This window comes from Phlebotomus papatasi, chromosome 2, assembly GCF_024763615.1.
Source record: "Phlebotomus papatasi isolate M1 chromosome 2, Ppap_2.1, whole genome shotgun sequence".
Classification (NCBI taxonomy): domain Eukaryota; kingdom Metazoa; phylum Arthropoda; class Insecta; order Diptera; family Psychodidae; genus Phlebotomus; species Phlebotomus papatasi.
Genome location: NC_077223.1, coordinates 47757988 through 47772821, shown reverse-complemented (window position 1 = coordinate 47772821; position 14834 = coordinate 47757988). Strand labels below are relative to the sequence as shown.

The window sequence follows — 14834 nt, the reverse complement described above, 5'->3', positions numbered from 1 at the left end:
TTTGATTAAAATTAGCCTTTATTGCGTAGAATTAAGAGTTTATACAATTTTACAATCATATCTTCATGATGTATCATTAATTATATGATAACATTCACACACAATGGTCGTCGTCAATAATTTGTGATTATTTCATCAAAATATCCCCAAGATGGGAGGTGAAGGAGGAGGAGGTGAGAGAAAGAAAAAAAAACTATATATTAACAGATACAAAAGTGAATAATTATTAAATGAAAAGTTTTCAAGAGGATGAAGCATTCAACAATATGTTGAATATTCCGGAAGAACATTTGCGCGAGAAAAGAGCGCACCATTGTGGGCAATGCTGATGCCACAGGTGCGAATTCAGGGAAATGCAGTGCAATTGTGAACAATTGCTCATTTAAATAATAAAAATTCCCTCTTCTCTATCTCTCACTGACTCTTTTCATTCTCTATGTAACCTCCTCATCTTTTTCTCTCCTCCCTCTCACTTTCGCTTCGAATAATTCACACTCAAATTCGCTAATACACATTTCTCAACTCTTAATGACACTGTACCCACTGCTGATGACCACATCATGCATATCTGAAGGATCATCTAGGATTATATCAGGTTCTGCCCGACTTTCTACTATGTCTGAGGCAGCGGATTCCATGGGATCATCGGTTGGAAAAGGAGTTGTGGACTCCTCTATTGTATCTTCTTCTGGTGTCCCTTCTGAGTCCATCTGCTGAATTATTCCACTGTCAACCACTGTGGCTTTGTCAATGTCCTCCGTAGCGGCATTAGCCTCAGCTACGTTTACAAAAGCTGACGACAATTCACCACTGAGTCGGTTTACTGTCTTCGAGGCGATATCATACATGAAGATTTCTTTGTCTGTATTATTTTGGGGATTTCTGAAACAGATTAGGTAAATTAGCGGATTATAAAACCTATCGTTGTTGGGGGAAAAACTTACCTTGTTACTAGGAGAACAACACTCTGGAACTCAACGTCGGTTGTTGCTTCCTTGTCCAGCCATTTTTTAAAGTTCTCCTGTGAGGGTTTCTTTATAAGTTGTTTGAGAGCATCTCCTGCCAGGAATCTCACTTGTTTAGCATCAATTACATCTCTTTCAAAACGTCCATCTTCAGGATCTTCCACTGTTTGCAAATTGTCTACGGGAGCCAAGACTACAACACTACTGATCTTTTTACCAGTTAATTCTTGTGGTATGGGGAAGTGAGCTCCGTTAATTTTCAGTGGCAGATATCGATTGTATTGATGATCATTGATGTCCACTGAAGGCAAAATTGTAGAGTCCTGTTTGATGTATTTATCTGAGATGGTTTTTTGCGATGCTGCATCGAATCTTACGACTCTCAGGTCAACATTCTCCTTGGATGAGAGCGCCGGAGTCGCTTCTTCAAGCTTCGAGCGCTTCTCTTTATCCGGATTGGCAAACACTTCAACACGATTCGAACTAGAAATTTGAGATGCACCACCAGCACTGAAGAAGTTGGCTAGATGATCTGCTGGAAGATCATCAAGGGATGTGTCACCAATTTTATCGTAGTCCAGAACGCTGATGTCAGCGTTATCCAGGATTCCTGATGACAAAAGCTGTTCTCGGAGGTCGTCAGGTACTTCATCCGGTAAGACAACATTCGTTGAAGGTTTCTTTGTCGTTTTTTGTGTAGTCGAGGATATTTGTTGTGTACTTTCGGAAGTTCTTTGAGTTGTTGGTCTATAGGTGCTTGATGCGGAGATTGTCGTTGAACTAGGATTGCCTCCATTTCTGCCATGAATATTTACCTAAAGAAAAAATAAGTTTATTCGATGAGTAATACTTATAAGTGTATTTTTTTGAGTGTTAACTTACGGTTTGCAGTTGATCCTGTGCCTGGTCTGATACTGGTTGTTTGTTGTAGAATCGTTGTTGTTGCTGTTCAAAAATTGGGAATACTTCTGAATGAAGTGTTGATACACTCTGTCCAACTGGTGGTCGATTTTTCTGCACAGTAGGTTGAGCGTTTGGAATTATCAAGGGTTGAGGATTCACTTGGGTACTACTTTGCCGAGGTGGGTCTTTCAGGAGTTGAGAGATTTGTTGTTGAATATAGGTTTGTGCAGGAGTTTGGGTACTTTGGTGGAACACCTGAGGCTGAGGTGTAACTGGATTGGAGGAAATACCCTGTAGTGGCAATGGTGTGCTCAAGTGACCAATTTCATTGGCCAATGGACCGATATTGGGTCTCTGTTGTGGCTCTTTCTGTGAAGTTGCTGGTTGCGAAAAGAATTGTTGCTGCACAGGGAATTGCGGCTGACTAGAGATGTACTGATTAACTGTTGGCACATGTTCGACAATGTGCTGTTCATATTTGGCCACAGAAGGTATCAATTCACTTCCAGGTCCTAAATTCTGAATAATCTCCTGGTTGTGTGGATTCTGTTGGAGGACGTTCTGTTGTAGGACGTTTTGTTGTAGATTTTGTTGGTGATTTGGCTCTCGACTGAGATTAGGCGCTTGCTGCTGAACCAATCCTCCACCTTGAATTGCTCCTGGAGGAGGTGGTGTGAAGGAAAACTGTTGATTAGCATGGTGAGGTTGTTGGGGTTGTGATTGGTGTCCCTGATGGTGCTGATGATGTTGGTGATGTTGATTCTGACGAAGTGGCTGCACTTGGTGAATCTGTTGTGGTTGATGGATTTGCTGAGGTTGATGATTTTGATGTGGAGGATTTTGATGTGGTGGCCTGAATTGAGATTGAGTTTGTGGTGGTTGACTGAATTGATGAATAGGGATTGGAATAGGCCGTTGTGGAGGATGCGGACGATACTTCAAAGGTTGATATTGATGATTTTGAGAGGGAGGCTGGGGAGGAGGGCCAGGGAAACGGATCTGCTGTTGTTGAGGACCAGGAGGAGATTGCTGTTGAGGTGGTGCCTGGAAAAATGGTGGTTGTGATGGTCTCTGAGAGAAGTGGTTGGGTGGAACTGGTCGGAAAGGTGGCGGGGGACCAAAGCCTGGTGGTGTTGGTGAGAAGTGAGGTGGAGGAGGTGGTCCCGTGTGTCTATGAGGCTCTTGATTATGTTCCTGATGTTGTGAATGGTGTTGTGGATAATGTTCTTGATGATGCTGTGGATGATTTTCTTGATGATGCTGTGGATGATGATGCTGCGAATGATGTTCTTGTTGATGATGCTGCTGATTGTGCTCTTGATGATGGTGTTGCTCAGGATGCAGATGAGGTTGGAAGCTGTACCGATGGTGGCCGAAGTACTGTCCAGGAGGTTGATGGAAGTTCTGCCCAGAACGGAATTGCTGTGTTGGTGTGTTTGGCAGAGGTAGCTGAAGATTAGGACTAACAAGACCCTGATGTAGATTTGGCTGTGCGTAGTTAAACTGGTCACCTCCAAAATTGCGTCCCTGATGCACGTATCTTTGTCTAAATTCCGTTGCCTGAGAAAAATGATTTTTCAAAATCTAAGCATATTTTCTATATCCGCTTGAAATTTACCTGTACATTCGGCTGCAAGGGTGGGAAAGATACTGAGCGTGGCAAGGCTATAACGGGTTTCACCATACTTTCCACACGTTGTTCCTGGATTTGATGACCTCCTTGGGATTTGTCTTCTGTATTGAAAGTTACATGAATTCCGCTGTTGCTATGAAATTTCTCAGATTCAGGATGGATTATCGTTCTAAGGGTCGTTGTTTTAAGTGGAGGAGGTAGAGTTACAATAATTGGCTCCTCATGTTGCTCTTCTTCAATTTCATCATGTCGCTCTTGGTGGTATGCTGTGGGTGAGAGTGCTGGCACTGGCTGATCGATGATTACACCTTTGTGACCATCCTTCTTGTATTTCACGTAGAATACTTGCACCTGTATACCAAAATGAAAAAAAAATGATTAGAATAATGTTTTAATAGATACTTGATTAAATATTTAAATTCAACCTGTTCCTTCTTCTTTTTCCTTGGATGCACAATTGGCGGGGGTACTGGAAGAGTTTCATTGCTATCTTTGATGATTATCTCTATAATGGGTTCTGGTGCTTCGATATAGTGAGGATGGGGAGCATAGGAGTGTCCCCCGATGAAATTACTTCCCTCATTTTCATAGTGTGGCTGATAGTTGAATGATGGCACGTTGAAACTCTCCTCGTACTTCCGCTCTTGCGGCGCATGAGGGAAAGATCTTCCGTTCGGCTGGGCATTTCCGATCCTTCGCTCTAGGACACGTGGGTATGTGAAGAAGGCTGGAGTAAGATCGTCGAAATTTCCGAACTTGTTGAGTGTCCTCTTGTCCCTCAACTCCTTGCCCTTCCTTTCGCTTTTTGTGGCTTCTGTGGCATTCTTCTGTTCCTCTGCCCCGCAAAGTGCCACTAGCACACCCAAGACCTAACTCGCAAATAAATATTTAGTGACTTTCTCTCCATCTGGCACATGCTAAGTTACTGGCAGTGAATATATCAGAAATCAAATTAGCTGGCAAACATCTTCGTCTGGGGCTATCCAATTGCCGGACATTAGATTTTTTTTTAAACTAAACACGCTCTTTATTTTATTTGAGAGAAGCGCTTTTGAAATGTTTTTTTTGTCTGCTTAAGAATTTGCTCATAAAAAAAGAGGAGAGGTTCTTCAAGAGGAAGTACTTAAAACGACCAACACCTTTTCTTTACTCTCAATTAATATCAGTGTCATTAAGAACATGATGAGTAGAAGAAACTTCAATTTTCAACGCTATAAGCAACTGTTTGAAAATGGGATCTTGTAGGTGTATAATAGGTATCAATAAGAGAAGTACCTTACCTAATTCTCCTTAATTGATGAACAAGAAAATCAAAAAAAAAGTAGCATAAATAATTATGAATTGAGAGAACAGTTTTGCTGATTCAACAAAAACAATTAGGCAATTAATGTACATATGTACAAACAAGGAGTAATATATTGTCAAATCCAAGTTTAGCCATATGGTTTAACTTCTCTAATTTCTTATCTGTTACCATGAGAATTAGACTAAGCTACAGTCTTAAAACCCAATTCCACCAAATTCTATTGTGAGTTGAAATTTTTAAGAATTTATTATACTTAGTATAAAATCTATAAGAAAATGAATTAAAAAGGTGAAAAACAAAAAAGAAAATAGATTTTTATAATTATACGCTTAGAAAAAAAGGGTTTTAAAATTCTTTGCACGAGATATTTTTTTGTGAAAAATCTATGATTTTAGAGCAAATTGGAAAGTCGTAAAAACATTGGTTTTTTTTTTAAATATTATTTGTGAATTAAGTTTTTTTTGTTTCACACAATCCCGGAATTCTCTAAATATTGTGGGTTCTCTATCCGAAGAGGCCCTCAACATAAGTATCAGTAAGTGTGTTGGCAATAGCAACAAGTTAAACACCCATAAAATACACTAGATTAATGCAAATGAGCGATCATCTTCATAATTTCTCCAAATAATTGCCGTCTTTTCGACATGGAAATTTCCCTCCTATGCAAAGACAAAGATGTTTTTGTTAGTGCCACACGATCGAATTGAGTAACACGGCAAAATTGTCAGAAATGTGATTCAACAAATGGATTTTTATATTCTCATACGAAGAATGTGGAAGGCAAGGAATGATGGCACTATATACTACCTGAATTACAACAATTGAAAATATTTCACGTGTATAGAGATGCTCATGCTGAGATAACCATTTAAATACCCCTCTGAGATTACAGAGTTGGAAAGATTGAGATCGCTTTTGTGTCTCTTTTGGTGCAAGAGTTGAAGATTACTTTTGGGAAGATGAAAAAATATCCGGCAATTGATTGAGTCTCTCGTTAAGAAAAGCATTTTTCGTAAAAATGGTGGATGATTAATGTACTTTTCACTCTGATTTTACCACCAATAATTACATAGTCTAGGATGGTATGAGAACCATGAGGATCGAAATGGAGCTGTTGTGAGCAATTGTAGGCGGAAATTACACAATCCAATATAGTTATTAAAATGCAATGTGGCTGATATTAAATACCATGTCTATGTACTTTTCATCTTTTTTTCTCACCCAGCGGCTAGTACTTTTCACTATCAACATGTCTCGAAGTGAAGCTATTAAAAAGAAATAAATATAGGCTAGCGAGTTTTCTGGGACAACTGATTTATTTCTTAACCACTATAAATCATCCAATGTGGAAATCGATGGTAGGGTAAAATGGGGTAATCCAGAATAATATCTAATTCGGAATATTGAGATTTGCCCATCGTTTTAGGTGGGTAAAAAAAAACACGAAGAAGTACTCTTAAGGGTTGTACTTCTTCGTTGTCTGTTTTTTTTTTGTTTTACACATGTGTAACAGTTTGGAAATCTCAAAATTTCGAATTCATAATGATTCAGAATAACTCAATTTTACCCTATACCTTTTGAAACGATAGCCAATTACGTATTGGTAAAATTATTAAAACTTGAAATAAAACTATAGGGTAAAGTGGTACAGGTTGGACAATGGTACAAGTTGGACAGGGCTTTTTGTCTTGATAAATTTAGTACTCCATTTTTATTTGTGTATTTTTAATGCTTTAGTTTTATAATTTGGTTCTTTGTGCTTAAAAATAAATTTTGTACTGTATTTATCAAGAAAAAAGCCATGTCCAACTTGTACCGGCGAATTGTCCAACTTGTAACACTAATTCCAAATTATATCACTTTACCCTAAATAGCAAAAGAAATGTAGTTTACCATGGTGAGAATAGAAAAGCAATTTTATACGGAAATTGGGTGGAAAATTTTTATCAAAATGAATTATATAAAGCGTATCGAAGAAAAATTTTCCCTCACGGAAAAAGGCTCTTATAAGTTAACAACAGTATATATGAAAAACAAATGTTTTTTCGGAAAGATAACTTTATTAGGATTTTTTGGGGATTTTGGTTTTTTTTAATCCAATTACTTCTCGCCGAATTCTCGCACCTTCTTCTTAATTCCCTTCATTAGTGACTTGACAAAGTCCCCTCCAAGGTCTCGGACGGTTTTTTTCCACTTTCTCTCGAAATCCAGCAAGTGTTCGGCTGTCTGACCCTTCTTTCTAAGATTTGTCTTTAAAATTCCCCAGTATTTCTCAATCTTCCGGAGTGCATGACGGGTTAAACGGGTTAAATCTCTCATAGACTTGGAATCCTTTGAAAAATGATCGTTGACTTTCCGCGACCTTGTTTTAGCACTGTCACGGTGTTTGTCGGTCAAATGGGGAGCAGCCTAAGCTTTGTAGGTTATCAAATCATCCCTCTTTTCTTGATTTTATGGTCCAAGTTTCAATGTATTCCCATCTTTTTGCCAACATTACGCTTGGAAAGATGGAGTTGCTTCTCGAAAGGCTAAAGCATTTTCTTTTCTATTCTTTTGTCCTAAATCCCAAACTTTCTGCCACTTCGTTCTGGCTTCTAAGCAACAATCTTGAGTTCCTTGAACCGAAATATAATCAATGGAGCGGAACATTTCCCAGTCAATTTCGCGATTTTAGCATAATTCGCATTTAGATGTTTGAGATTATTGTCTACTTTTAATCTTTGAATGTTCTCTATCTTTTTGCAATTACTCAGTAAAAAATCAATATTTTTAACAAGTTTTTCACCAAAAGAAAGCTGATTAAATTCTCTTGAAACGACACCGAAGAACAAAATAAAATCAAAATCCTACTGTGGCTAAAAATTCACTTCAAGCGTTGGGGAAAATTTTTCTTCGACACCCTTTATAATTATGTAATTTTTATGTACCTGATTGTTTTGACATTTTGTCCATTATTCAGTTTACAAATTTTTCTTCGGTTTACAATGTGTATAATTAATATGTCTCTTAAGGCGCTTCAATCATTTGCATCGGGCGGAATTCAAACTCACAACAGTGACTGTCCAGTTGGGGGTCATACCACCCAAAAGCTGACCGCTTTTCCAATTGCACCACGAACTACGAATCCCCTCTTTATCAAAATGTTACGCAAAGATTATAATTTTTATAAAAGAAAACTTCAGCTAACTTTTAGCGAAGTCGAACTCCAAAGATTTGCATTGTAGAGCGGGAGATTTACACCTTATTAACCTATTGGGTGGCCAAGGATGTTGGATCACTGAGAAAAAAAAGAGGGTGCGATTAACTTTTTTTCCTCATAACTTTAACACTTTTTAGGTGTAAAAATATATCAACATTTTTTAATGTCAATTTTACACCTTTTTAGGGGTAAAATTAACATGAAAAAGGGTAACTTTAACCCCCAATACACCTAAAAAGGGTAATATTTACACCGATTTTAGATCAATACTGCAGGGTAAAATTAAGATTTCCGGAATGTTATTTTAACTTTTTCGGATTTCTCTCAGTGGTTTTTTTAAAGAAAATAAATTTCATGATGATAGTACTTTTTTAACTTAATTCACTAAATTTTTAAACTATCAGCCGAAAACATTAGCTCGATTTTTCAGCAAAAATATTTTTTATTCGTTTTGAATAATAATAAATTGAACTGGTTGCAATAGCTGAGGCTGTTTAACGAAGCCTCATGCATAGACGCATTTAGTGATAGAGGTTCGCGTCTCTTGGTCAATGTGTTTCGTTGGCGGCTAGGAAAAACAGAGAGAGAGATGCGAAAGGCACACTTTAGATGGTGGCAGTAAATTAAGTGAGATCTGGATCAGCGGTCTCCAATTATGTTGCATCGCGCACATGAATCAATATAACATAACGAGATTATCGAGACACTGAATATATTTCTGTGCTCTGACATAATCGGACACACTTCACTGGAGCACAAGATCAAGTTCATGTGAGACAGGAAAAAAAATCAATAGAAGGCACATTTTCTTTTATAACATCTCTATAAAATGGAATTGTTTTTTGATCGTGAGGAAATGTCTGCATTTCTACCAGATTATAAAATTACTTTTGCGCGCTTCATTTCTGACCCCGAATTTCTTGATGTGATACTCACCAGGATTAAGATGTGTGCACAAAAGAGGAAGTTCTTGGAAGAGATAACAGTGTCACTCCCAATAAAAAAAGGTGATACTTGACTTTTGAAGCACACTCCTCTGTTTGAGGTGTGGATAATTTATGATCATCGAAAGGTGTCACATGGAAAATCACACATTCTAATAAATATGATCTCACATTTTCTCCAATCTGTCCACTTTTTTGCTTCCCACTGAGATATTTAAAATAGATATAGAATAATGAAGAAATACAATACACTTTCACCAATTTCAATTATGTCTTAAATCACCAACACAATTGATTTTGCTCGAGAGCTTATTAAAGAAAATGGATTAATTGGGAACAATTGATTTGTGCACTGGTCAGTATTTTTATTGTAGCAATTTTGCTATATATGGTCGATTGATCTGAAAACAGTTTGATTTTATGGTTCTTGCACTACTAAGCAAATCTGGCTTATAGACGAAATTATTTCATTAAATATGTTCAAATTTTATTTATTAACCAAAGCTACACTGAAAGACAATTAACTTAAGATTTTGATTGGTGTCCCGAATCACTAGGATTAAAATTAAAGTGGGCAGATTATGAAGCGGTGAGAACATTCCCTTCTAATTAAATTTCTCGACACATCAATCGATCTCTCATTTTATGGAAGAAATGATTTGGTATCTCAGGTGTGAAATGTACCGGATCTTAATGAAGACATATCACACGATTAGTGAATGATTTGTTGGATTTTCTTGGACAAATACCGTGCAGCATCTGGAATTTTTCGGAGGGCTGAAGACGCACGTCAATTTCCAAAAGTGCTGATTCAGTGAAGAAAATTAATGTTCGGGAACACCTGAAGAATTCCACGTGAGATTTTTCCAGTGTGTTAAAGAGTGGCTAGGTGAAAAAATGACATCATTTTCCCACACAATTGAAGAATCTCAATTGTTACTCCATGAAGTTTTTTCCTCCCGCTATTCGATCGATCGACAGAAGATGGTGCAGAAGAAAAAAAAACACGTGAAATTGCCCAGATAGTTCATTGAAACTCTCATTAAGTGCAAAGTGTCATCACATTGAATCTTCTCTCTTTTGTGCCAACGAGACTGTGAATGAAGGTTCAACGGATTTGGAGTGAAAGCAATTCCAAGTCAATGGGCAAAAATTGCAGACTCGCGGTGCTTCTTTTCCCCCAAGGCGCGAAAAAGCATTGTTCACGTCGTCTTCTTTCTCAATCCTCCCAGAAATCACGATCTCCCAAAGTGATGATCATTCGAGAGACGAGACCTAATAAGGTTCTTCTCGACTTCTCATAAATGCCTATATCCTTTTCCGCAAAACAACGACGTGTGACCCAGTTTGACCTCAGTGTGGTAGATTGACCACAAAATTTTAGTCAATGTAAAAATCTTTATAATTATACAGTCAGATGCAAAATACATGACAAATAAAATGCATTTAAATTATTTAGTCATTCAATATCAATTGGTGCGCTTGTCTCAAAAAAAAATCTGGGTTAAGTATGTTAATATTACGTGTTTGTATTCCGATTTTTGGAATGAATATTTAATATTTTTGTAAAAATATTTAAAGATAAAGATCAATTATTATTGAAACTTATGTTGAAGCGGATATATGTAACACTGTTCCGTTAATTTTTATTTTGCATAGCTTACAAAATGTTTATTGGTTTTAATCGATATTCAATCGATTTTACTCCTTCAACGTAAAGATGATGATAAAAATGAAAATAAACAAGTAGAAAAACAAAGAGTTGAAAAAATCAAAATCGCAAAAGAAAATAATTAATTGCTCTGTCAATAATTTTTTAAATTAAATTGTTAAATATACTCAATCAACTAAACTTAGTCTACAATTCTTATTTACAATTTTTTTCAAAAAAAAATCTGCTACTAATAAACCATGGAGATGTTAAATCACATGGCTAAACTTTATTTAAGGATCTTTTAAGTCACGAATTTTAGTATAATCCTCAAAGACGGGGTACTTTCGAAAACATTCGGATTTAAGAAAAACTTTACGGTTTATTAAAAGTATAAAATTTTGTTTAAATTTAGGATTTTAAATTTTTTGAACTCATCTCGAAAAATTTGCTGAAAAAATTGTCTTTATAATGAAGAAAATTGGCTTTACGGCAATTATTTCAATAATAACAGTTGATAATTTAAACTATTTAGTCGTTAGTTTCATGTTGTATAGGCTTTACACTGGAGTGGACTAGAGTATTTATAAAAGCACTGATGTGACTTTGATTCTCAAAGTTTACACTGCAGGTTATCTCCTTATTTTTTTAATAATAAGTATTATCAGTGATTTTATAAAATATCTCTAAATTTCTAAATTTTCCCAAAGTTTTTCCGTTTAAGAAATTGCACAAGTTAAGCCATATGGATAGACTTTCGATCGACAAACAATTTTACGCTCACACCAAATGGAGTAGCATGGTGCAGATGTCTTTTTTTTAAATTTTAAATCGGTTTGTGTCTGTCCATTTCCATTATCAACGAAATCAAGAGAGAAAAGTATACTCTAAGTTGCATTATAGGGGAAACTTGGACACCAACAAACACGGGGTGGCACCAAAAATTGCGATTTTTTAATCAGACATTCGACTTCAGAGCACTATAGGGATGCTTCTCCACTGAAGAAATGGTCGCGATAGTCCAAATAATTTAGAAATAAAAATTAGTGTTTGGTGATGCCCCAGCTTCCCATATATATTATATATATGCTCGTATATTGCTCACTTATACATTATCATAATAAAATATTAATCATGCTTGTATCAATAATCTTAAAAAAGTATACACATATTATATAATATTTAGGCAATTAAATAAAAAAGCATTTTTTCTTCGTTTCTGGAAAAATTTCACCCTGATCAAATAGAGTCAAGCTGATCCTCGAGAATATTTCGCCTGTAAAAATTTGGCAGTAAAAATTTACCCCAAAGCTAATCATATATGCTGATGGCGGATCATCGTTTAGAGGGACTTTTTTACCTAATACTTTACTGCCAAATTTTTAGAGCTAGATGTTCTAGGGGATCATAATCCTGAGTCTATTTGGGCCTTAATGTTCTGGATACATTTACAGCTTAAGCCGACAGACGGCTTAACGTAATTATAATCAAAATAATGATTAGACCAGGGGGGGTGACATTAGCTCTGAAAAATGCGACCAGTTTTAGTGTATTTTTTTCCCTGTTTTCGTACACATTTCACGAAATATCTCCAAAACTACGTAGATTGCCAATTTAGGGTTTTCGGTAGCTTTTTCGTTATTAAATTGGCTTTTATTTTCTATTAGTATTTTTTACTAATTCATCCAACAGTGACAGAAAACAGCTAATAAACTCAAAAAAATTTTCGGCTCGCTAGAAACATATGGAAAACATAGGAAATGTCATACCCCTGGATTAGACTATATAAGGTAAAGTGCCCTCGAGTCGACCAGTTCCTCGACTCGACCGGTGGTCAATATTTGAATGTTTGATGGTGAATTTCTATAAAATTGTCACTGATTCGTATTTATTTATGGAATAATTGACCAATTAATGTTAGATCATACGCCATATATTAGTGTAAATATAAATAAATTGAATAAATAACTACCGGTCGAATTGAGGAACCGGTTTACTTGAGGGCACTTTACCTTACTCATCAGTTTCCCACTAAGCCGCCTCTGGGCTTAAGCCTTAAAGCGGTCTTCAGACTAGAGATTTAGCCCAGTTCCCGATGGTTTCAAAATCCTAAATAGCAACCAATTTTATTGCTTTTTCAGAATTTAATAGGTCATTTGTCCTTAATAATCCAATTCTAAGTCAAATTTTTCAAAAAATTTTAATTCTTGAAAAATCAGAGCAGTTGTGCCATATGGCTAAGTCTCAGGTTTGCAACCCGTGTAGGTCTGCCTGGGGTACAAAAGTCGTACCAGAATTGCACAGTGAAAACGGTATAGGGTATTGGCACACCTATTGGCACATTAAGCATTCCGTGCCAGGATGTCAGGACAGGACCTATATTGTCACCCTATTATGTATCATTTGGGATACAAAATTTGAACATATCTTTATAGGAAAAGGTAGATTAATAAGAAGACGTCATACTACTTTCATTCCATTAGATAAATGTAATAAATTTCAATATTTTGACGAAATTGCTAAAAAGTGTTTCCTATCGAAACAGGTGTTCCTTTAACGCTACGCAGTAGTTTAATGAGTTACTCTTATAATTTTTTATAATAACAAAATAAAATTTTGAAATGTGTTTTCACATTTCGCACCTTACTGTAGATTCTCCCCCTAAAGTTTCCACCAGCACACTGTCCACTTCAAATTTTACGGGTGTTGAGATATCTTGTGCGTTATCGCACCATTAAAATCATACACTCCTGCCGTTGGCTCTCTTTTTTTTCCCTTCGGGTTATGAAGAAAATAAAAGAAGTGACTCAAAGTCGTGAAAAGATATTTAATACCGCCGAAAATGAAGCAAGATAGCCCAGAAAAAGTGGACGGTCCACTTTTTCCACCCATTGGACCGATGGATAAAGACAAACCGCGAAGGTGGAGAATGAGAGAGAGATGAGCAATAATATTAAAACAAATATGAGAAAATGATAATTTCTCTGGGATAATCAAACAACGAAGCGGATAGGTGAGAAAGAACCAAAGAGTTTTTATTTTTTATTTTTTATAATTCCAAGTATTTGTGGCCAACTCACACGGGGTCGAAGAAAGGGAAAATTGGGTGCATGACCGACTTCTTCGCATAAATTTTCTTCTTACGAATCATCATCACTAAAAAAAAACCACGATAAAAAATATGTGTTTTGAATTCATCGATCGGACTTAATTTCACATTTTTGATGCTCTGCACACAATTTGCATGATTGATTGGAACATGAAGAAATGTCCCAAATATATTGGGTGAATCCGGTATACAAGTGCATCATCAGAGGCCCGTGTAGAGGGAATTCTGCAGGGCTCACAGGTTTTTGGCGAGAAGAAAAGTAAAGATGTGCATGGCACGAGTGAGGAAGAATGTTGTGAAAATGGCAAAGGTCGTGGAGTATGGGAAAGAAGCTGAAGAGATTTCACTGCCAGAAACATACGAAAATCCACCAACTTTCTTGTGATACTCACAATTAGCATAAGTCGCATTGTTGGACTTTCTCATTCAGTGTCTGCCAACGACTTCGTGTGTATCCTTCATGAACAAGATCACTGATCTTCTCCTTGGTAATCCACTCACTTTCCTCTTGCTCTTTCAAAAGGAGTTCTAAATGCACTCTTTCAATTCACACAAAAAAAAATCACTCTCTCACTAGAAAAGCAATAAAATCCTCCCTAAACTACAAATCACTGAAATCCAATCATTTTTAGGCGGTTTTTCTCAATTGATCAACCTCACGAAAAGGCCTCTCTAATGATCTTTTCCACTTTGCTGAGAAGTAACTATATACAATTGCGCGATGATCTCACGTGTTTCAGGTGAAAAAAGAACGTCCAACGAGCTTCACCTCCGATGCAACACTGACGAAGAGGTATAGAGTACATCTTGGTCTTCCGTGTCGCAGCCACTCAAAATTCACCCCCTCTCCACTACCAGAGATGGATCCCCAGGTAAAGTAGCTGTATTGGAGTCTCATATTATTTCCCACCCAAACGGTTAGTAATTTTTTTTCCACGCAACACTACAATAAGACGACCCCATCGCGGGAGAAAGGTATAAGAAATTTATCATCACACATACGCACCATACCTGACTTTATAAGAAAAAAAAACTCACCTCTTTGCATAGTGGCAACTTTTACTCTTGCCCACGAAGATGCTACTTCTTCCTCATTGATTTGCGTTTTTTTCCAGCAACTTCAT

General features: G+C 36.7%; 1 protein-coding gene across 1 annotated transcript; it reads right to left on the bottom strand.

Annotated features, from left to right (window-relative positions):
* Positions 1 to 14531, bottom strand: LOC129801387 (uncharacterized). The gene is made up of 6 exons (XM_055846351.1): positions 14103 to 14531; positions 3927 to 4370; positions 3487 to 3852; positions 1848 to 3428; positions 945 to 1780; positions 1 to 882 (listed from the first exon to the last, which is right to left on the bottom strand). Exons 1-6 carry the CDS (start codon positions 14118 to 14120, stop codon positions 519 to 521), a joined length of 3609 nt encoding a protein of 1202 aa, XP_055702326.1. The 5' UTR covers positions 14121 to 14531; the 3' UTR covers positions 1 to 518.
* Positions 14532 to 14834: the final 303 nt, after the last annotated feature.

What these genes read in the sequence shown, in the direction of transcription:
- LOC129801387 (XM_055846351.1), bottom strand. An exon ending in GGAAAAAGAAGAAGGAACAG is followed by an intron (nt 3,853 to 3,926) that starts GTTGAATTTAAA and finishes TTTGGTATACAG; the next exon opens with GTGCAAGTATTCTACGTGAA. An exon ending in CCTTGCAGCCGAATGTACAG is followed by an intron (nt 3,429 to 3,486) that starts GTAAATTTCAAG and finishes CATTTTTCTCAG; the next exon opens with GCAACGGAATTTAGACAAAG.